Here is a 23,466-nt window from a genome sequence, read left to right as displayed (position 1 = left end):
ATGGATGATCTGCGCTAATGCAACGGCTGCCTGGTCCCTCAATGTGTTAATATTCATGGTGTTATGATTAATATGACCCATTGGTTTGCGCGGCGAACATATGTGCCAGGAGGAGCCGTTCTGTGTGGGGCCCCCGCCTCATTTGTTATACTTCAAGAGCCCGCTCCCTCAAGCCTCCTCTCCACACACAGAGCTGGCTAAGGGCTCCGCTCGCAAGCACACAAACACACGAGCGAGCGGAGTGTTTAGCGCGCCAGTTTGTCGAGGCGAAAGCGTCGCCCCCCCTCGGCCACGGTCTCATTCCCCTCGCCGATCAATAAAGCGGCGTCGGATTTTCAAGAGGCGCATCTTTTCACCTCTGAAAACGTGCCCAAGGACGACCGGCCGCATTCTCGGGTCTTTCGTGTGTGTTTCTCTTTGTTTTGTAATGTGCCATTTTCTTTTTTTCGCGACGAGCCGCTTTTCGTTCTGCCGGAGGGCGTCTTCCACGGAGACACGTGTGCCAAACAGCACGGAGCGCGCGGACGGATAATCAAGACTAATTATGGATCATCAGTCATTACTTTTAACGCCATGCCACTTCAGCCAATGAATGAGTTCTCTAATAGAGAAGGTCTACCGTTGCAATGAATTAATGAACATAACCAATTGGAACTCGAAGTCTGGCTGTGAAAAAAAAAAGATGGCTTTTTCCCCCTCTTCTCCTCCGCCTTGTCCATTTGTCTCGATCTCTTTTTTTCTTCCCGAGGAGGGATTAATGAGTTACTAGCGGGTCGCTCTCCGTCACAAGTAGCTCTCCATATTTGAGAAAGCTCTTTGCGTGGCGTGGAGACACGAGACCCAGTTGTTGTGTGTCGTCGAGGGCTTGCGCGCCTTGTTTAGGCCCCGTGCATTCTGAACGGCGCTAATGAATCACGTTATCACCTCGAGGAAGTGCTAAGCCGCGCCGCTCCCGCCGTCGCTTCGCCACCCCCCCCCCCCCCCCCCCCCCAACGCGCCTCCACGCCGGTTATTTTGGGGGTTTACTGGTGCTGTCTATAGAGACATCCATTAGCTGCAGATAGCGAAGCCCTCCCGCTGCCTTAAAATAGCTTCCCCTGCACCCCCCCCACCCCCCCACTCTTCCTCTAAAGTGTCTGCACCTCGCCTCCCCTCCCCGCCATGAATTTCTAATGCCACATAGTGTTAGCATCCTGTCTAATAGACAATGCTTGCACAAGAGCATCCAAACAAACACAGCCCTCTGTTGCTCTGTCTCTGGAGGATGGAGGGAGAGAGAGAGAGAGAGCAAGAAAGAAAGAAAGAGAGAGAGAATGAGTGGGTGTTAAGGCAGAGGAGAGAGAGAGTAGAGAGCTGGGTGGGTGGATGGGTGGATGGGTGGAGGTGACTATGGGGGTGTGGGTGGGTTGAATGTGCTCGCCGAGTGCTCTCAACACACACAGAGCACTGAAGATGCAACAGTGAGAAGCCAGCAGGAACAGAGGCTTTTTTTCGGGGTGTGCTGCTGTTCAAGCTGACATCCGCTGGTGGAGCAAGGATTTTTCTCTACACCCCCCCCCCCCACACACACACACACACACACACCCAGACAATGCATATGGCATTTTATGGCTTATGCCCCCGTTAAGATGACATGGTACACCAACCAAACACTTTGGTCTCCGTCTTTGCCAGATAATATATACCAAAGGACATCGCTAAATGAATTGGTGTGATGTAGCATTAGTGAGCGTTCAGTACGATTCTGTGTATCGTCTCGGGTGTATGGCTGTCTTCTACTTTCCTGAGTTCCTTACTGTATGGGTTCAAAGAAATACTGCTTTCGCTTCAGAAAGAGACCTTGTCTCTATCGCTCGTAATATCTTGGCGTGATTTTAAACGGGACCAAACGGCTTCTTTTGGAGTTGAAAAGCGTTGAGGATCACCTGTGCATTTTCCTAGAAGTAAATATCGTTTCATGGCGCCGTTGATTGATGTCACACTTGGCAGATTACAGGTCCAGCTCGGCTCCTCAGAACAGAGAGATATGAAGTGCTGTGGCCACAAGGGAGCGGCTCCCGTTTCAATCATAAAGTGTATTAAAGGCGCTCCGCTCCCCAGGGGTGGGGGGGGGGGGGACGCCACAAGATGCCTTTGCCTTCTGTATCATTTTGACAGTTGCTGCTTGAGCAACATTAATCTTTCTCAGTTTCATGATTCGGCGGTGTCGTCCCTGAAGATCCCTTCAGCAGGTGAGATGTGTGCGGTGTCGCGCCGCATAGGAGGACCCTGTCCGCACTGACTCATAGGAGCGCAGTGGGCTAATGTCACATGCTGCAGTGGAGAACGTTTCCCAGGGACGCCGCCGCGCCGAGCAGCTCCATGTGCCACTCTCCACTCTCCACACTCCACACTCCACGCTCGCAATATCTCATCTCTCGCAATAGATCATCCCATCAGATCAGATCACATCTGCTGTATGCAAGATTGCCTCCCAGTCCAGATTGCTGTTTGGTTGGAGTGTGATGAGCTGTTGAAAGGGTGATGGTGAACATCTCTCTCTCTCTCTCTCCCCCTCTCTCTCTCTCTCTCGCTCTCTTCTCTATCTCTCTCACTCTCTAGCTCTGTATTCCATCACGCTGTTCTGTGTGTTCCTGTGGATCCCCTTCGTCTACTTCTACTATGAGGAGAAGGACGATGACAACATCAACAAGTGCTCGGTAAGCCCCCCGTCTCATGGAGCGTGTGTGCTCTGAACGACTTCACTACAGGATCCAAATAAACAGCACTTTTGTGCCTTATGAGAATAGCCTATTTTTAAGGTTAATCCCCCCATAAAGACACACACACACACACACACACACACACACACACACACACACACCTCGCACGTCACATCATTATCTGAGTGGCCTCTAGTGTGGGAGATGATACTCTCTCCCTCAGCTCCGCATTCATGTGCCTTCCGAGTGAGATAATGAAACATTTTCTTTAAAATAGAACTCCTACCGCACACACACACGAGTGGGAACGAGATGGCCTGTTTGCGTAGAGATAACATTCACCGAGACCACGAGACCTGACTCCATTTAAAGACAGCCATCGTTATTATATTATTCTGATTATAGAAATCCTAAAACCCTCTCAAATTCGCCACGCTTTTAAATGGGCCTCCTACATCAAGAGTCAGTGACTCAACTGCAGGAAGGTGCTCCTGTCCCCAAAAAGCTTGTTCTTATTCCCTCTGCAGGATAGCTTGCAGAAGTGTGGAATCTTTGTCTCCAAGGACAGCATAGTGATGTGGTGATAACATGCAGCAGGCCCTTTTATTTCTCCTGCTGTTGATTTTTGAGCTGACAAAGGCACTTTCTCTCTCTGTCTCTCTGTGTGTGTGTGTGTGTGTGTGTGTGTGTGTGTGTGTGTGTGTGTGTGTGTGTGTGTGTGTGTGTGTGTGTGTGTGTGTGTGTGTGTGTGTGTGTGTGTGTGTGTGTGTGTGTGTGTGTGTGTGTGTGTGTGTGTGTGTGTGTGTGTGTGTGTGTGTGTGTGAGAGAGGGAGAGAGTGTGTGTGCGCTGAGGATCTCCTTTGAAACCGCAGGGCCCAGAGAAACAGAGAGAAATAGACAATGTCTCTGTCAGTCCCGAACAGATACTGGGCTTTGCTCCCTTTCCCTCTTGTTTCTTTCTCTCCCTCTCTCTTTCACCCTGTTCTCTCTCTCTCTCTCTCTCTCTCTCTCTCTCTCTCTCTCTCTCTCTTTCACCCTGTTCTCTCTCTCTCTCTCTCTCTCTCTCTCTTGTTTCTCTCTCTCCCTCTCTCTTTCACCCTGTTCTCTCTCTCTCTCTCTCTCTCTCTCTCTCTCTCTCTCTCTCTCTCTCACCCTGTTCTCTCTCTCTCTCTCTCCCGCTCTCTTTCACCCTGTTCTCTCTCCCTCTCTCCCTCTCCCCCTCTTCCTCACTGTGACTCATTGTCCCCACTCAGGAGCTATTGTTGTGAATTGCTCTCCCTCTCACTCGCTCCTTGTCTCCCATGCCTCTTTTTCTCTCTCCCTCCATCCATCTCTCTGCCTCCAATCTTCCTGGCTGAATCCTGGCTCAATAAATGAGTGTTAACCCCGCCTCCCCCCAATCCTCTCTCTTTCTCTCTTTCTCTCTCTCTCTCTCTCTCTCTCTCTCTCTCTCTCTCTCTCTCGCTCTCCCTCCCTTTCCCTCTCCCTCTACCCTCTTCCTCTCTGTAGAGCCCCCCACACAGACATGCACACATAAATACACACACGCACACACGCACACACACGCACACACGCACACACGCACACACGCACACACACGCACACACGCACACACGCACGACACATGACACACCCACAAATAAGCCACCCACCCCTTTGCCCCCAGACAAACTTTGATTCTATTAACGGCTGATTATGTACACTGAGCTTTTCTCTCTTCATTACAGCAAGTGAAAAATGCGCTCAAGTACACAATTGGATTCGTCATCATCTGCGCGGCGCTGCTGCTAATTGGGTAAGTGTGAAGCTCCCAGGGCCCGTCCCCTCGTCCCCTCATCTCCTCATCTCCTCATCTCCTCGTCTCCTCATCTCATCTCCTCGTCCCCGTGCTGTGTGGAGACCCGGCGTATGTCATTAAGCCCCGCTAATGAGATCCGGACGCCTGTCACTTTAGAACCCCACGCCCGCCCACCGGCCCACCTGCCCACCTGTCCACACGCCATCGCCAGTCGGCTCTTAAGACCAGCACAGGGCACAAGGCAGAGGACCCAGCTGGGTGGCACAGTGACTCACTCTCTCTCTCTCTCCTCTCAAATTCAAATGTCAAATTCAAAGGAGCTTTATTGGCATGACTCAGACATGAAGTGTTGCCAAAGCGGACATACAGTATGACAATACAACAGATACAATATCTGTTTTGGGAAAAGAAAAAAGAAGAAATCTTATCAAATCAAATAAAATCTCTCTCTCTCTCTGTCCTTCTCTTTCTCTCTCCCTATTCTTCTCTGTCTATTTATCTCTCTCTCACACACTTTCTATCCCCTCTCTCTCTCTGTCTTTCTCTCTGTCTTTCCCTCTGTCTCTCTTTCTCTTCCTGTCCCTCTCTATCTCTCTCTCTTTATCTCTCTGTCTTTCTCTTTCATCTCCGAGGCGAGAGCTTTGAGCGAGTGCAGGATTGGGGATAGAGGAGGCAGGATTGAAGTGTCCCAATCACGGGGAGGGTCCGGGGGACAATGGTGGGCAGGAGCGCTCTGGTGATTGAGCTTGGGTCTGTTCCCCAGCAGCTCAGTGTTGGAAAGGATGGATCTAAAGTCACCTCCATCACAGCGGATAGCTAGCGTGGTGAGCAGAAACGAAAGCAGCCCAAAGCTGGCCCAAATCTGGGCAGGATGAGGCCCAGCTCAAGAGGAAGTGCTGCTGTGGCGCTTTCATCCCTGGGTCTTTGTCAGGCGATAATCTGCGATCGTTGTACTTTATGAAGGATGTTTTATGGATTCATCCCCATTGATGCTTCTGCTCTATCCCCTGTTTCTAAAGCTCTTTATGTTCTAGGCCCGGTTAGTTTGATACAGGGGAGTCGACAACAGATTTGTACCTGATTTTGGCCTCCTCCAAATCTGTTTCTGTGCTTGTGGCAAACATTTTTATTTCCATTTCTTGTCAATCTTGATAAGATTTTTTTAGGGTTTTTTTGCGATTTGGCTAAAGATGTGCTCAGAAGTCAGGGAGATGAAAGCCTCCCAGTCAGCGGCACACCGGGCTGAGTTACCGCCACAGCGCTCTCCTAAAGATTCCTCATTTGATTTTGGATCCCCTTCCCTCCGCTGCATCCTCTGCTGTTGCTGCTGCTGTTGTTGTTGTTGTTGTTGTTGTTGTTGTCCTGGGAGACCTGGGGCCTATTGCACAAAACTAGGATAAGGGATTAACCCGGGATATCTTGGTTATCCTGGCTCAATTTATCCGTGATCCAGTTGCACAAAAGCGGGATAGGGGGCAGCAGGATATGTTATGGTATAAGTTACCATGGCGATTTATTCTGTGGAGCTAGCCTGCTCCTGACCAGGCTAACATCCAAGATAAGTTGATTCTAATGGTAATTACATTATCTGATTGGTTCAGCTAGCTGTCATTCAAATGAGACCTCCACGTGATTTTTTTTAAAGAGCTGTAGATTCCATTTATATATTATTTGCTACATGCATTTACTCGCAAAACACAGCAGAATGTCTGCCTAATACCATATGGATGTCATTTAAATTATGGTGGCCTTATAATTAATAACATAGCCTACTCGTTGTTTGCTTCTTTTTTGACAGATGTTTGATGAATAGGCTGCTGTAGGCTGGTAGTTGATTGGAAGTGGAGGGGACATTTTTCGAAGGTGTTTTCAACTAATTCGGCTCTTAAGACAAATTAAGATACTTTGTGTATTGCGGTGGCAAAGCGCTTCCTTAATGACGTTGCGTGCCGAGACAAGGAAGATCACACGTGGGTGCATACGTAAATTTGCATTCAGTTGATCTGCCACACCTACTCCCGCTATGTAACAGAAATAATCATGAACCCCCATCCAAAAAAGTAAAACTTTACCTCGTTGTTAGTCTATATCAAAAGCGGTTGTTCACTTTGTGTGCAAGACGCTATTTTTCGCGTCTTTTTTATTCCAACCGCGAGTTATTGGGGGAGAAACGAGAACGCGCACATACACCGAATAACTTACACCTGGCTTGATGAATCCGTGTCTGCTCATCCTGGATTGGTCTTTGTGCAACCAATTCAGCCGGTATGCTCTTGTTTAGGATTCAGTGATGGCGGCTCAGTAACTTATCCCGGATGTCTTAATTCTGCTTTTGTGCAACGGGCCCCTGGAGAAGCCCGGCACCTCAGCCTGTGCTGTCGCCCTGCCCACCGCCAAGCTGTGATTAAATTCCCGAAGTGACTTGATACCTAAATCTATAGTGATACATGGCCCTGTACGCTGTCCCATTTAACCTCAAGTTTACTCTGTTTATGTTCACTGGTGCCTGCACAGCATAAACATAATGGGATCTTTTTTTTTTGTTGCACTTCTGACAATAGCATGCTTGCAGCTAAGATCATATAATTTAAATGTGCTCTCAAGCGTTAAATGATGGAGTTGTGTGGCGTAGAAGGGAGGGGGGGGGTTGACGAGAGGGCTAGACTTAAACAACTCGTGGAAAAAGAAAGAGAGGAGAGAGGGGGGGGGGGAGAGATTGAGAAAAGGAGATTCATTGGAGACCGAAGCAATTTGGGGTCCATTTTACCTTTTGAACCACCCCATCGCCCCTTTGTCCTGCGCTGGGAATTGTTGCCGGGCTCTCAGGTGCAGCGCAACATGATGGCTTTTACCTCCAGCCCTTCTCTCTCTCTCTCTCTCTCTCTTTTTCTCTCTCTTTTTTGCCTCTCTCTCTCTCTCTCTTTCTCTCTCTCTCTCTCTCTCTCTCTCTCTCTCTCTCTCTCTCTCTCTCTCTCTCTCTCTCTCTCTCTCTCTCACTCTCCCTCTCCCCCCCACACCCCCACCGGTGATACCTGACCAGACTGGTAGGCTCGTTGTCCTCTCAGTGGCTCTCCATTCTCCGAGTCACAGCTCTTTTGTTTGGCCTCACAAGCTCCTCCGTCTGGGTAGCATGTGCCAGCACTCTCACTCTCCCTCCACTTTAGTTCTTTTCCCCCTCCATGAAAGGCAGCTCTTTGCCGAGAGTCCTGTAAACACACTGCTTATTTGTTTATCGTCTGAATCCGGGGCCTGTTAAGTTGTGGATCACTAGATATCCCAGCCCCAGGCTTTTGTTTTGTGTTTTGTGAGGCAGTATTGTTTGGTGGCTGCCGCTAATTCATGGCGGGTGCTTCCTCCGTTGGCTGTGATTGGCATGTTTACAGATTAGCGAGGCGCTTGATTAATGCTCTCATTTAACAGAAAGAAAAGAATGCTCAGACCAAGCACGGGTTCATTAGCGCGGCTTGAAGCCGTGCGGCTGGACACTATTGCTTTCATGCTTGAAAAGATCCCCAGCACGGGTCAATTTGGTTAGCCACATAAATAACCGCGTGAATTAAAGCTAGAGATAGCCTGTCCTCCTGCATTACCCTGAAACAAAAGCCATCCGGAAGTTTCCAGGCTGTTATAAATAAAGCATTATGCGCTGGAGGAATATTCGCCTTCACCTGGGCTCTCTGCGATGTTGTTATCTAGGCAGGGCAAAGCGATTTTTCCGGATACTTCTACAGAGAAGTGCTGGTGTGTAGGTTGAAACATGCGGCTGGATCATGTCGATGTGTGTGTACACATGAGAGGTGACCTGTTGACAAGTGGTTACAGTTGCATGATGTACCCACGCCTCTCAGTGTAGTTTGGTACACGTGAAGCTGTGGGCTGTTGACAACGCTGAGAACTTGGGAATTCCCAAACCATTAGACGCACGTTTGCGAAGGAAAACAAATGCCTTTGGTCATTTAGCTTTGCTTAAAAATGCGTTCTTTCGTTTTTCCCCCCCCTGGTCAACATCGCTGCATTTCATCTTCTGTAATCTGCTTGATTAACACTGATCATACTTATCAAGCAAAGAAAATGTTATTTTTGTACAAACCAACACTGTAGTATGTAAAGGTACTGACAAAGACATGGCAAAAAGCTCCTAAATTCAGTTAACCGACAAAGTCGCCCCGGACACAAGTTGCAGTGCCATTTGTGTCCACTTCAGTGGAACAGGGATATAGGGTAAAAGATCCAGGAGTCCCACTACTGTAAGAAATTGCCAGGCTTCAATTTACCAAAACACTTGAACATGTCACGGTATGAAGGAATACCCGGGGGTGAATGAGAGTGTTTTTCACAGAAAAAACCCCAATCTGTATGGTTAGAGATGGGAAACCAGTGAGTGAGTATTCATATCTATGGTTCGGCTTCTCTCCAAAGCCAAGGCAAAATACAAAAGGCCGCTGTAATAGGCCAGAGGCCCGCAATAAGCCCAGTCCCATCGAAAACATCTGAGATGTGAAATCAGCAGTTGACAGGGGGCAACCTTCAAATATCAGATACCACATTTGCAGAAGACAAGACCAGACTGCCTATTGAAAGATGCATTGACTCTTCTTTGATGTCAATATGAGAAACTTGATCCAACTTATATTTCACCCAGACATTGATTGGAAATATTCATGCTAAATATTGAATATTCAGTTAAGGCTGCAGCAAGCACTTTCAGCTAACTTCTATCAGACTCTTTTATCAGTCACATCCGAGTCTATCTCCTCCTGAACACTATTCACCGCCAGTCGGTAGACGGGGATCTCTATCGTGTGTGTTTTCCTGATGGGCTAACCTTGCCATATCGTAACTATTTATCTGTCTTGACTACAGACCATAAGTGATTCTGTATTTGTCAGCACATCGATTTATGTTATTGCTGTCAGTAAGTCAATCTTATTTTTATTTGACTTGCGCAAGCTTTGTTACAGGTGGTGTAGCGTGACTTGATGTGATTTAACAAATGGCAGGGGTAGAATGAACCGACTTGAGGTACTGAGACGGGAGAATAAAATGGAAAGTGGAGAGAGATGGATCTTTTTAAATGGTTCAGTATGAGCGTAAATGCCAGGGAGCAAAATGCCAACTGTTAACGAGGACCTGTCTCTCTCTCTCTCTCCCTCTCCCTCTCCCTCTCCCTCTCCCTCTCTCTCTCTCTCTCTCTCTCACACACACTCTCTCTCTGTATTTTCTCCCCCAGGGCTTTTATACCACTGCAGCCCCCGCCCAACCAGAATGCCACCCAGTGGGATAAGATGCAGTACCTGGTGGAAGAGTTTGGCAACCGTAAGTAGCCTAGAGAAGACACCTAACTTGCCACTTAGCGCTCCCTTAACCCTGCACATAACGTGACGGGAATGTTGTCAAATGAATGGTCTAAAGAGAGTATCTGACTTCATGGAATTCAACAGGAATTTTAGAACATATATTCAGGGTCAGTGGCGTGCTCAGTCCTCTTTGTTCTTTAGTAGATGTGTAGATTGTTGTTGGGTGCTCTTTGGTCCAAGGTAAATAGTTTGGGTAAGAAAAAAGAGAAAAAATAAATTCTCTATGACAAACTAAGGCACTCCACAAGTTCAAATGTCTTTAATACAAAGTAGACACACGTCCAACAAGGACCTAAAAATGTGCACGCGTAGCGGCTAGGGCCTTTTTCAGGGCTCCTATGCCCAGGAAATGTAGAACCTTGAGTTGTTGCTAACACCAAAGAAATACCCTGCTTTTTCAACCGTCTCAGCTGACACTTAGCACTCTCCTCCCCCTACACCAGGGTGATTAGAATGTTGTAAAATGAACATTCTAATTAGTATCTGAGTTCATGGGGTTCATCATGGAATTTTAGAACCTTGAGAAAAATAATCTTTTGTTAGAACGTTCACCCCTCCCTTGCTGAACCCAGAGCCATATAGATACATCTATATGCACTTATAGATACATTTATGGCTCTGGCTGAACCTAGGTCTGTATGTCCCAAGGAGATAGTGAGCATGCTAGGCTAGGCTAGGCTAGGCAGCGGTTCCTGTTCCTCCTCTCCAGTCTCAGGCAGCTCTGGTCTTAATGGTGTCTGGAGGCGCGGCGTCTGGACTGGAGCCTGAAAGAGGTGTGCTGTGGTGTGCATGGACTGACACGGGGGCTTGACGTGGGCGACATTTAGCCTCGTCACTGTCAGCCTGTCTCATTGTGGCGCCCGTGAATGCTGCCACACTGCCGTCAAGAGTTGGTGGCAGTGGTGGTGGTGAGGGGAGGGGGGGTGGGGGGGTTCTTGGAGGATGGGGGTTAGGGAAAAAATCCCTTGCTTTTGAAATGTCACTCAGGAGCCTTTCCTCCGCCGTAGACTTCTGAGAAGTGTGCCACATTCCTGTTTATCTGCAGATTCTGTGAAAGTGTTTTTCGCCTCCCCGGTTTTGTTTTATTTATTTATTTGGTTGTTATTGAAACATGATTTGAATGTAATCATGGCTGTCTGGAGACAGTCCTGTTTTTGAATGTTTGTTGTATACAAGTGGCTCCGATTGGCCTTTTCTCTTGGAATTTTCTCTGTGCTTGTTCATATGGATACATTTATTGCTGTGCGTGTGTGCGTGTGTGTATGTGTGTGCACGTGTGTTAGTGTGTGTGCATGTGTGTGCATGTGTGTTAGTGTGTGTGCATGTTTGTGCACGTGTGTTAGTGTGTGTGCATGTGTGCCCACGTGCACGTGTGTGTGTGTGTGTGTGTGTGTGTGTGTGTGTGTGTGTGTGTGTGCGCCGCTCTGGTGTTTGAGTCCTAAGGTGTTTCTTCCCTCACTACACTAGTTCCTGTTCAGACTAATAGGAAGCGGAGGCCAGTGGGCGGGTACTCCCGTAGCGGAGCCACGCTGACCTCCAGGCCTTCCGGCATCTGGGGATCACCCAGGAATTGAGCCCATCTGTCACAGCAACACCACCACCAACACCACCACCAACACCACCCCCCAGCTCCATCTGACCAGCCGCCCCACACGACCCCACATCCCCACATCTCCCCACACACACACACACACACACACACACAAACACACACACCACCTCCACACCTGACTCTGCGGAGTCTCTGTTGGCATCTTGAGGCATGGCGGGGGCACTGAAGGAGTTCACCACAGGCTATTGCTTTTCTTTGTCAAAACCGCACAAGAGAGAGTTGTTGGTGGTGGTGGTGGTGGTGGTGGGGGGGGGGGGGGGGGGGGGGCTGGGTGTGCGTCGTCCCAGCAGTCTATTTTTTCTCTTCTTCTCTCCAGATGGTAGGTTAATTGAGCAAACGGAAGTCAACCCTCATCACCACCACCATCACCCCCCCCCACCCCCCATGGTCTCTCCACGTCCCTTGCTAAGTATCACCCCCCTTATGACCCCGTCTGCAGCAGACTGTTCATTTGGGCGGCCCCAGCCAATGCTGGGTGGCTATTAGGACTCGTGTGACAGTGCAGCCAAGCCTGACCGGCCCCCGCCTGGCCTGCCTCTGCTGCGGCCGCCACGCTCACTGACTGAGTGATGCAGCGTGTGTGTGTGTGTGTGTGTGTGTGTGTGTGTGTGTGTGAGAGGTTGAGGCCAGGCGGCCTCCTGTTAGATGTGCTTTGGCTCATGTCACACGCCACCCTCAAGGTCATAAATCAAGGCAAGTGTGACGATGACAACGTCCTTTTCCACAACCCCCCCCCCCCCACCACACACACACACACACACACACACACACACACACACAATCCCACCACACCATGTGGTCCTTGATTGGGTGAGTGTGTGTTGATGGGATAAAGTAGGTCTGTGTGTGTGTGTGTGTGTGTGTGTGTGTGTGTGTGTGTGTGTGTGGCGGCTGACCGTGGTGCCTGGAGTGTTTTTTGGTCCACAGCTGAGCGCGTTTCCTTACTCGACATGTGTGGTCATTTTCATAGAGAGCCACAGAGAGTCCTTCACTCCGTATCTCTCCCTCTCTCTCTCTCTCTCTCTCTCTCTCTCTCTCTCTCTCTCTCTCTCTCTCTCTCTCTCTCTCTCTCTCTCTCTCTGTCTCTCTCTCTCTCTCTCTCTCTCTCTCTCTCTCTCTTTCTCTCACTCTCTCCGCTGCCTCCCCAGCCTGCAAGACAAAGAGCCGGGGAACAATCCGGCGTAATCCAATGATAGCCTTGAGTAACTCTGTGACAGAGCCACCATCCTCTGGAGGGGAATCTTCTAGCTGTCACCCCACACACACACACACACACACTACCCAAAGCCTGCCCCCTATCCCCTCTACCCGCTAACCCCTTTTTCTCAATTCACTCTTTTGTCTCCCGCGGCTCCCTCTCCGGAGTCCTACTTTTAATGATTAGAGTTGCTCCAGAGGGCTGTTTCTCTTTGAGGGGGAACAGGGGCTCTAAATGCGAGGGCTCGCAGGGCGGGGCATTTGGGGTTTGTTTGTCATGATCAGCACCTGAGAAGAGCCTGCTGATGGGGCAAGAAGATGATCCCTTACAGCCCCTACAGTGGGCACATTTATTTTAGGGGGAGGAGGGGGGCTTTTTGCCTTTATTGTTGATAGGAACGTGAGAGACCGACAGGAAGTGACTAGGGGAGAGAGACGGGGTGGGATCAGGAAGTAACCTTGAACTTGAATCCAGGTCCCCGTGGGCACTTATGCCGATGTATGGTACGGGCACGGTAGGCGTTGGCGCCACAGCAACGCCACAGTGGACGCGTTTTGCCGCTCGCCTTGCCAACGGCAACTTGCCGTGCTGGTGGTGTCATCAGCCCAGCACATACGGTCATGTGAATCCACTCGGAGCGATCACCCCCCCCCCCCACCCGCCACCACCTTGCCACCTGTTGGGTGCGACATTGTAGACCACAACCCCCCCCCGCACGTCAACCCCCCGCTAGCACCAGCTCAGTAGCCCAGCTGCACATATTTGCAGTAGTGCTTTTAGGCCCCCTGCTTACCAGGGTGTGTGTGTGTGTGTGTACAGTATCTGCAGCACTGATTTATTCAGATGCATGGGTCCAGTCCGGTCCGGCCCGGTCCGGTCTGGAGAAACACACGGCTGGCGCTATTAAGGCCCAAATTGGCCGAGCTTCAGATGAGTGTTAAAAAAGCAGCAGAGGTGATGGCCGGGGCCGCCAGTGTGTGATGTGCATCCCTATTAGAGGAGAGGTGAGGCCTGAGAGATGGGCCCAACACACAGGGAAAGACAAGAGGCTGCCATAGACAGATAGACAGATAGACAGATCCATATCGGGGAGAAGTGTGTGTGTGTGTGTGTGTGTGTGTGTGTGTGGAGGGGGGGGGTCTGGCTTTCATTCCATCGGCCAGGGGGAGATCTTATCTGCAATCGCACCTTAATTATGCATCAGAGGCCAGTCAGGCGAACTGTCTCAGACGCTCTCTCGCTCTCTCGCTCTCTTTCTCTCTCCCGTAGCTTTCATCCTTTTTCTCTCTTTCCTTCTTCTTTCTCATTCACTCTCTCTTCTCCCTCTAGCTCTCTCTCTCTTTATTTTTTCTTTCATTCTCTTTCATTCTTTTTTCTCTCTCTCTTTATCTCTTTCTCTCCCTCTCTTGCCCTACCCCTCTCTTCCCCCTCTCTCATCCTCTCTCTCTCTCATCCTCTCTCCCTCTCTCTCTCTCCCTCTCTCTCTCTCCCATTGCTTTCATCCTCTTTCTGTCTTTCCCTCTTCTTCTTCTCATGCTCTCTCGCTCCTCCCCTTAGCTCTCCCTCTTTCTCTTTCTCTCACTCTCTTTTTCATTCATTTCCCCTCTCTCCATCTCTCTCTCTTTCACTCTTACCCTCTCTCCCTCTCTTTTCCCCTCTCTCTCACCCTCTCTTTCACTCTTCCCCTCTCCCCCCTATCCCCCCCTCCCTCCCTCTCTCTCTCCATCTCTCTCTCTTTGGTCTCTTGTAATCGCTCTTCCAGCCCATCACATTAAGAGGCCTTGGCAGGAAGGCTGCTGCTCTTCCTCAACGAGCGTGAGAGACGGCCTGCTGACGCAAGACAAAGTGAGCGAGAGAGACAGAGAGACAGAGAGGAGAGAGAGAGATAGACACAGAGAGAGGGAGAGAGGGAGAGACACAGAGAGAGGGAGAGAGGGAGAGAGGGAGAGAGGGAGAGAGAGAGAGAGAGAGAGAGAGAGAGAGAGAGAGAGAGAGGGAGGGAGAGGGAGGGAGAGGGAGAGAGAGAGAGAGAGAGAGACACAGAGATGGAGACAGAGAGAGAGAGAGAGCTAGCAAGAGAGAAAGAGAGGGAGAGATTGACTGACTGACTGACTGACTGACTGACTGACTGGCCGCCATGTGCTGGTGCCCATCTCCAGGCTCTGTCCCGCCCTAAGCGGCGTGGCTTACACAGCTACCACGGTGGTGTGGCGGAGGTGCTGGACGTGTCTAACGGCGGCACGCTCCAACTCTCCCCCGCCCCACCGTAGCCCTCCGCCGGCTCCACTCACGGTACAGACGACATGCCCGAGAGGCGTGAATGTGAACGAGAGTGTCTATGAGTGGCTGATGGCATGCACACACATGGGGCCTACCAGGTCAAATCAGATCAGGTTGTTACTGCACCGTCTCATTTTGGTCAGACTTTGTCTTTGTCATGAATGGGACCCAAAACTAAGGCCTGTAAGATATTTGGTATCAATCATAGTTTTTTTCTTGAAATTAAATATTTTGTTAATGTTACCTAACAATATTTGGTATATAGTGAAGCGAATATGAACTTGAAATTCTCTGTTGAAATAGTTATGGGTATATACTGTATGTGGATGTTTAATGTATACAGTATTAAGGATCTACCATAGATATTAAAATAGAGTTCTATTACCACACAGCTTCATTCTACATTACATTTCTCACAATATGCTGTGGATGCCACAAACATTTGCAGCTCGTCGATAAAGCACTGTATTTGCAGACAAAATACATGCTATAGGGGTTTATTGTTGTTGTTGTTGTTGTTGTTGTTGTTGTTGTTATCATTATTATCTTCACTATTATTATGTTAAATGTTCCAAATGTAAAGCACTCTGAGCTGCACTCTGTGTATGGAAGGTGCTGATAAAGCGTATTATTATTAGTATTATTATTATTATTAGTATTAGTATTATTGTGTTGTTATTATTAGTACTATTATTATATTAAATCAATAGGTGTGCAGTACAAGCGTTTAATGGTCCAGTCCTACTGAGAGCTTGATCCACTGAAGTTTGGCCAGGGAAGAAACAATACCTTTTTAGACATAAATTGGAAATCCAAGGCCATAGAACATATGAGAACATTGGAAGTGAGCTAAACGTATTTTACATGTCTTCATTTTGGGACCCAAACATTACATATGTTGACAAACGGTGAGCAACATCTGAGACAATGCAGCAACCATTTTTCTGGATTCTGTCTGGTTGTACACGGAATGACCCACATACAGTATGTACATAGTACGCTGTATGAACATGCATATATGTATATGTATATGTGTGTGTGTGTGTGTTGTTCGTGCATCATGTACTGTATGTGTGCTAATGTGGTGCTTTGGCTTGTTATTGTCGGTGTTTGCACACGTGTGCATATGTTTATTTGTGTGCATGATTGTATCAAGTTGCGCACTCACACACACATGCACAAACACACACACAAACACAAACACATACACACGCGCGCACAAATACATACACATACACACACACACACACACACACACACACACACACACACACAAACAAGCACTCAGAGAGCCAGCTGAGGAGCTCTTTAATAAATGCCTCCCTCTCCCTCTGCTACTTCGCCTGGTGTACACACACACACCCGAGGGGGCTCCATGCTCTGGGAGATAAGGGCCTTCTCTCTCTCTCTCTCTCTCTCTCTCTCTCTCTCTCTCTCTCTCCTCTCTCTCTTTCTCTCTCCCTCTCTCCCTCTCCCTCCCTCCCTCCCAGCGCTCGCCTGTGTCCTAGGCAGTGCACTGCAGATGTGAAGCCCCTGCACCCGCCGATTATAGACAATATACACACCGATGTCTAATCCCCGGAAAATCTGTTGAAGGATCCGGAGCGCACAGGCAGCAAACATCCCTCCCATCCCTCCCGCCTTTTGTCGGGGAGTTCATAAACAGAGGCGCTCTCCCCAAGCATGAACACGGCGGCCATTGTCTCCATAACCAAGCTCGCCACTTAACAAAAAGCGGTGAGATCACAAAAAAGGAAACGCCTATTCAGATGGTAATTCCCAATGCAGCTGTCAGACTTCAAAGCTCTTGTTTTTCTCTTCTTTTCTTTTTTCTTTTTTTTTTTTTTAAGGCCCGTCTTTTTTTTCTATCCCCTGTCTCTCCTCCCTTCTTTTCTCTGTTCCGTCAACGGCGGTGAGCAGGTGTAGAGCTCATCTTTGGTCCGTGTTTTGCCTCCGTTTGTGTCGGGGGGCTTCTTGCGCGACCGGGTCGCGTGCCACGCTCGAGTTTGAGCTTTTGTCGTTTTCTTCTTTTCGTGATGAAAAAAAAAGCCGCTTGCATTCCGCGCGTGCGGAAGCATTTCGGCTGAAGACGCCACCTTGTTGTTTGGACCGATCTCCCAGCTCCAAGAGCCAGATTTCCAGGCCGTGGTGTGTTGTGCCAGCATCTCCACTGGGGGGCTGGGGGGGGGAGCTGGAGTAAGGCAGAGGCAGAGGAGGTGGTGGAGGTGTCGGTGACGGAGGAGGAGGAGGAGGAGGAGGACGTGTTGAAGAACAATGATGAGATGTTGGTGCATGGAGGGGAGGTGAATGGAGAGGAGGAGGTGGATGTGCTACTGACTGAGGAGGAGGAGGAGTAGGAGGTGGTGGTGAAGATGGAGGAGGAGGAAGAGGAGGTGGTGGTGAAGATGGAGGAGGAGGAGGAGGAGGAAGCGTAGGTGGTGGTGAAGATGGAGGAGGAGAAGGAGGAGGTGAAGATGGAGGAGGAGGAGGTGAAGGAGGTAGTGGTGCTGCTGCCTTGGTCCCTTAGACAGGTGGGGTCTTAACAGGGAGCGAGACCAGTCACTGCCCAATGTGCCCATCCATCTTCCTCATCTGGCGCTCCCTCTGACAGCTGGCATTGTGCCCCCCATCTCTCTCTCTCTCTCTCTCTCTCTCTCCCTCTCTCTCTCTCTCTCTCTCTCTCTCTCCCTCTCCCTCTCCCTCTCCCTCTCCCTCTCCCTCTCCCTCTCCCTCTCCCTCTCCCTCTCCCTCCCTCTCCCTCTCCCTCTCCCTCTCCCTCTCCCTCTCCCTCTCCCTCTCCCTCTCCCTCTCCCTCTCCCTCTCTCTCTCTCTCTCTCTCTCTCTCTCTCCGTCTCCCTGGAGGGTGCTTGCTTGTTTTGTTTTTAATAAGATGATGTATTTGGGGCTCTAGGGGAAGGTGTGTACTGCTGTGTATGGATCCTGTGTTTCAATGGGAGATGACGCCATGATTTGAAGTCTGATTCAATAAGCCGGTGTTAAACCTCTCTCTCCCTCTGTCTGTCTCTCTCTCACACATACACACACAAACACACACACACACACACACACACACATACACACACACACCCTCTGTCTCCTCTCTCTCCCTCTCTCCTCCCTCTCCCTCTCTCTCTCTGTCTGCTCTCTCTCCACCCCACCTGTCTGTTGTTCTCCAAGGCTCTGCTGGAGACCTGAACTCCTTGTCTCCACGCCAGAAAGATCAGACATGGCTCGTGGACGACGTCTCTGTTTACGCTCGCTTGTTGTTCATCTGTCACGTTGTGTGAATGTTTGACACGGGCCTCCGTCTTTGTATATTTATTTACCTCAGGGAAATGGATGTTTTCAGGGCAGAGCCACTCAGGTGACCTTTCTGTGATGGGCACAAAAGCCAGTGCCATTTTGATAAAAATGGGTTAAATAAAGAAAACAAAATAAAATAAAATAAAAACTAAGAAACAGTAGCAAGTAGTAACGTTTTATGACATTCACCACGCCTATTGGAAACTCTTGGCTAGACTGGTTGTTTTAGAACTAGGCCTTTATATTTGTATTTTAATATATTTCTCTCTCTCTCTCTCTCCCCCTCCCTCTGGTCCCTCTCCCTCTCTTTCTCTCTTTCTCTCTTTCTCTCTCACTCTCTCTCTCTCTCTCTCTCTCTCTCCCCCTGCAGATGGCCTGGCTGCACTGTCTTTCTCCATCAGTTCACTGACCTTGATTGGCATGCTGGCTGTGATCACTTACACGGTGAGTGGACAGGAGGGCTCCCGCTCCGTTGATTTGCATGAGCTCAGGAGGACCGCAGCGGTGCAGGCAGAGAAGGGGAATGAAAAGAGAGCAAGAGAGAGAGAGAGGAAACAAAGGAACAGAGGAAAGAGGGTGGGGGGGGGAAAGAGACTGTCCAAAAGAGAGTTTTTGTGAGTTGCCAGGCAAACGGCTTATGGGGACACGACCTGCTTTCCGCTTGGTTTCCGAATGCGGGCGTTCAGTTATGAGTGTTGGATAGGGTAGACAGCTTGTCAGAAAGCTGGGGAAAGAAAGTGTGCAGTGGTTTCCTTTCTTTATCTCTCTCTCTCTCTCTTTCTCTCTCCTCCACTCCTCTTTGGCTGTGTCCTTCTGTAGTTGTATATGCTGTGGCCAAAGCCGTGCAGGTAAGGCTGCCACAGCCCCATACTGTATGTTGAGACCCATTAGCAAGTGGAGAGGCCTGAGTGATTCCTGACAGGCAATGAGCTGGCAGAAGGCAATAGAAACGCTCACGCCATTGTCAGGTGACTGAGTCAAGGTTGATGACTCAATGTTCCTCAGTGTGCCAGTGCCTCGCAATATGCTTTGCAATAGATCTCCCAGCGTGCAATTCAGCTCATTTCAAAATGGTATCTCTAACCTGCGCCCCCCCACCACACACACACACGCACACGCACACGCACACGCACACCTTCCCCCAATCCAAGGCCCCTGACCAGACCTATTAATGCCACAGTTCTTCAAGTGTCGTTCTCGTTGCTACCTGGCGATGGCGTGGGCCGACGAGCCTGTTTGGTGTGGCGCAGAGGAGAGGAGCGGAGAGGAGGGCGAGCGAGCGTGCTCCATGATGGAGTGGCTGCCTGGCATTAGTAATGTTTTGTGATTCTTGCGTCGTGGGCCCCTCGCTCACGTCTCTCTCTCTCTCTCCCCCGTTCTGCGCCGTGCCGCGCCGCGCGCTGTCACGCCCTCACCTGAGCAGGGGCTCGGAACGTGATGTATAGGGTGCCCCGCGCTCCGCCGCCCTTAGCCCACGCCTATTTATATATCTGGGGCTCAAAGGCCATTAATATATGCCTGTATTTTGATTCCCTCAGCATACTGTAGCTGTCTACTGCCTGCACTCAGCCCCCCCCCACCCAACACACACACGCACACACACCCCATCCCTCTGCCAGCTCCCAACACAAGAAAAATCGACTGCGCTGTAACACTCGTTAATGTCATCCATTTTTCACTGCTGCTATTACCACTGCTAGACTGTGAGCATCTCCAGAGGTGCTTGCGTCAGAGGGGGAGAATCATAGAATAACACCTTGTGAGGGGAGGGAAAGGGGAGGAGGAGGAGGGGGGCGGGGGGGGGGGGGGTGGATTTAAGGGGCATCAACTTCCAGACAAAATGGCTGCGGCGGACGATCCTGGCATCCACCCAGTTCAAAGCAAACGTCGGGAGCGTTGCGTCGGCCTCGACGTGTGAAAAAAGAAAAAAGAAAGGAGGGCTTGTCAGTAAATAGTACACAATCGAACGACAAAGTTGCCGAGCCGATCTCCCTTTGGTGTGGCTAATCCTCTTTGACAGGGATTTCTTCCTCTGGTCCGGCTCCTCTTCCTCCTCCCCCTTCCTCCCCCTCCCCCCCCCTCCTCCTCCTCCCGCCGCTCCCGTGGTCTCTGGTGCTGGCGTGGCGCGCGCAAGGCTCGCTTTAAAGAGTCGATAATTACCCCGGCTACACCGGCGCTCCTAATGCGCCTGGCTCGCCTCGCCTCGCCGCTGACCCCGTGTTGTTGCGCGGGCTTCAAGAGCGGCCCCGCAGCCTAATCGAGACTCCTAGCGCGCCTTTGTTTTTGATGTGTTGTGCTGCCGAGACTTGAAGTCAATCAAAGGCAAGAAGGCCTTTCAGAGAGAGAGAGAGCGAGAAAGGGAGGGAGAGAGAGAGAGAGAGAGAGAGAGAATAAAAGAAAAGCGATAAAAACAGGACAGCCTGGGGTGTGCGGCATATCTGTATCTTGCACTGTCTCTAACTTCCTTTTGTTCCCCTTTTTACCCCCTATTCTTTTTCTCGCACACTCCGGTTTTCTTCTGCGGCTTTTTTTCTCTTTTCTTGCTCTTCTGTGTCCATCTCTTTTCCTTTAACTCGTCTGTTCTCCTCTTCTGTGTCCATCTCTTCCCCTTCAACCCCTCTGTTCTGCTCGTCTGTGTGTGCTGCAGCTCTCACTTGACCCTCTGTGTGGCCCGCATTACTCTGATGCCAGCAGATAGCCTTCCAAGTCAACGCGCTTTAATCATTCGCAGATTAGAGAAGATGATATGAACTATTCTGAATCCTTTGACTTGACTCATGGGAAAATGACAATGGCCACCAAATGAATGGTGTACTAGTGTAGAGAGAATATGCTTTAACTTTTTAAATTAATAATCCCATTAGACAATAGCCTTTGCTACTTTGCAGTGCACTGCGGTAGGGTAGGTTTACTGTGCCAAATGAAAGCGTAGACGATTTAAACAACATCTCTTCTGTTTTGATGTAGTCTTCTTTTGAAAGAATATATTTGGCTATGTTGCTCATCTCTCAGTAGCCTTCGATGTTTCCTGGGAGCACTTTGAGCAGGAGTGCTGAGCTTGACTTTAGAAGTCCCGGGCATCCTTATAATGCACATAAATGCAGCTTTTAGCGTACAAGGTCATCATTAGGCCTCTTTATCCAGGGCTTTTAGCATGAAGACCTCTGCTCCTCTGCCGCATTGCTTTAGCCCATTATAATTGCTATCACATGCTGCAATAGCCAACACAGTTATCCTACCCACAGTTTAGGCTTATGCTAGTTGGCTATAACTCACATGGTTTTGCGATCATCTAGTATAATTCATCTAGGATGTAATTTTTTCATTTTTTTCACTAATAATAAAACATTCAAATTGATGGTTTTCATGTCAGAGCTCCCATTGCTCACTGATGCTTCCTCACACTCCCCCCCCATTGGGCCTCTCCTCCTAACCTTGGTGACCATGTCACAGCGACGGCCTTGGGACCCCCCGCCCCCCACCGCCCCCCCCACACACCCCCCATCCCTGTCCCATCCTCCTCAGGCCTTTCCTGGAAGGGTGGGCGATCTATCAGACAGAAGTATGTGTTGTTATTCTGCATGATTAACCTAATGGAATCTTAGTGATGGGCCCCGTATGCAGGCCCTCTCTGCAGCCGCGTAGTCCCTGGCCTGGCGGGGTTAATTTATCACCCGCCCGCACGCCGAGGTGGCCACTCACTCTTAATTCAAGCCACTGGCCCGGGACGCAAACTCCATATAGCAACACGGAGCAGCGCAGAGTGGACGCTCCGAAGAGCCCACTCCACTCTAAGTAAATGCACATGCAAGCACTTCCAGCCGTCCCCCCCCCCACCCCTCCTTTCCACTGTTTGGTGGAGTAGTTGTTTATTTATTTATTTATTTATTTATTTGGCCGGCACGACGCTCTCAACTGTGTCGGGAAATTAAAATTCCACCGACGCCGGTGAGCTGCGGAACCTTTCGGCCTTATTCGTGCTGTGAAATATGAATTTGGAACCCTTTAGCATTATTCGGGATCTAAAATACTTAAGGCTAATGGCAGTGTGGTTCCTGTCTGCTGTCAGGTTTCCTAAAAGGCTTTCACAGGGCTAACTGCAGCCATGCCCAAAAGGGAAATGTATCTTTCTCTGCCCTCTCGTTTGAACCTTTAAATATTTACCATATTGCTTCCTGATGGCAAGACAGAGCCGGCTGCGCAATGAGGTTTGAGCTTTTTGAGTTAGCCAAAAGAGAATTGCTTTTTTAAATTGTAGTTCATGCAAAAAAACGTGGGCATGCAGTACCCATTTCTGCTCAGCTGAATGCTTGTTGCCCTTTGAAATTGGGAAACAACCATATGCTAACCTCGCCTACACCCCAGTGTTTACTGTTTGTTTTAAACCCCACTTCCGTGTGCCCTATTTAGCAGATTGTAATGGCGTTGGGTTTGTTTGGGCTCTTTTGGACAGTAAAGATGCTGATTTATACGGTGAGCCAACAGCAGAACAGACGAGGGAGCGCAAGCATGGGCATGGGGCAGGATGGCGTGAGGTGGAGGCCTGTTTCGTGTGTGTGTGTGTGTGTGTGTGTGTGTGTGTGTGTGTGTGTGTGTGTGTGTGTGAGTAAGTATGAGTCTGTGAGTAAGTGTGTGTGAGTGCCTAATGACTTATGCTAATGCTGCAGAGTTGCCGGCATCGTCCGCACACTCCCTCACCCGTGCCAAGGCTTTTGCAGCAGTCAGGCGGATTGTCTCTTTTTAGCTCTTCCCCTTGATCTGGTTTTCCCATTGCCTCCCCATCACCACCACCACCACCACAACCACTCACTTCACCCTCATCCTTTGGAATTGTCTTTCATGGGGGGCTAGTTTACTATGACATGCTCCATAGCCTGCTGACACTTTGCCATCCTACTCAGGGGCCACGTTTCAAGGTGTTTGCACCGGAACGGTGTGTTGGTGGGCAGTGCGGGGGTAGGGGATGGGGTGAAAGTTGGGGAGTGGGCTGGAAGATGTTCATTACCACGCATCACAAAGCGCAAGGGTGCCTCTACAGACACGCCAGCTTCCTGTCCAACTGGCTGCTACACGCCGCCTCATTGACCGTGATGGCCGTGTGGGGGCACTTCAGGTCAGAATTGTGCAAGGAAAGGAACACGGTCATAACCTGTCATGGTACTGTCATGGCGTTTTTAATGAAATGAAGATGATATGTTTTTATATTTATGCTGTTT

General features: G+C 49.7%; 1 protein-coding gene across 1 annotated transcript in view; it reads left to right on the top strand.

Moving 5' to 3' along the window:
• The window catches only part of lmbrd1 (LMBR1 domain containing 1), an 88,839-nt gene that overhangs the window by 25,255 nt on the left and 40,118 nt on the right, over nt 1-23,466 (top strand). Inside the window, exons 4-7 of the mRNA XM_062519783.1 lie at nt 2,602-2,699; nt 4,430-4,497; nt 9,731-9,816; nt 18,621-18,694. Of these exons, the coding sequence (XP_062375767.1) occupies nt 2,602-2,699; nt 4,430-4,497; nt 9,731-9,816; nt 18,621-18,694 (326 nt within the window). The remainder of the gene's footprint in view (nt 1-2,601; nt 2,700-4,429; nt 4,498-9,730; nt 9,817-18,620; nt 18,695-23,466) is intronic.

The sequence above is a fragment of the Sardina pilchardus genome, chromosome 18, assembly GCF_963854185.1.
Source record: "Sardina pilchardus chromosome 18, fSarPil1.1, whole genome shotgun sequence".
Classification (NCBI taxonomy): Eukaryota; Metazoa; Chordata; class Actinopteri; order Clupeiformes; family Clupeidae; genus Sardina; species Sardina pilchardus.
Note: the sequence above shows the minus strand (reverse complement) of the source record. Positions and strands in the feature narration are given on the sequence as shown.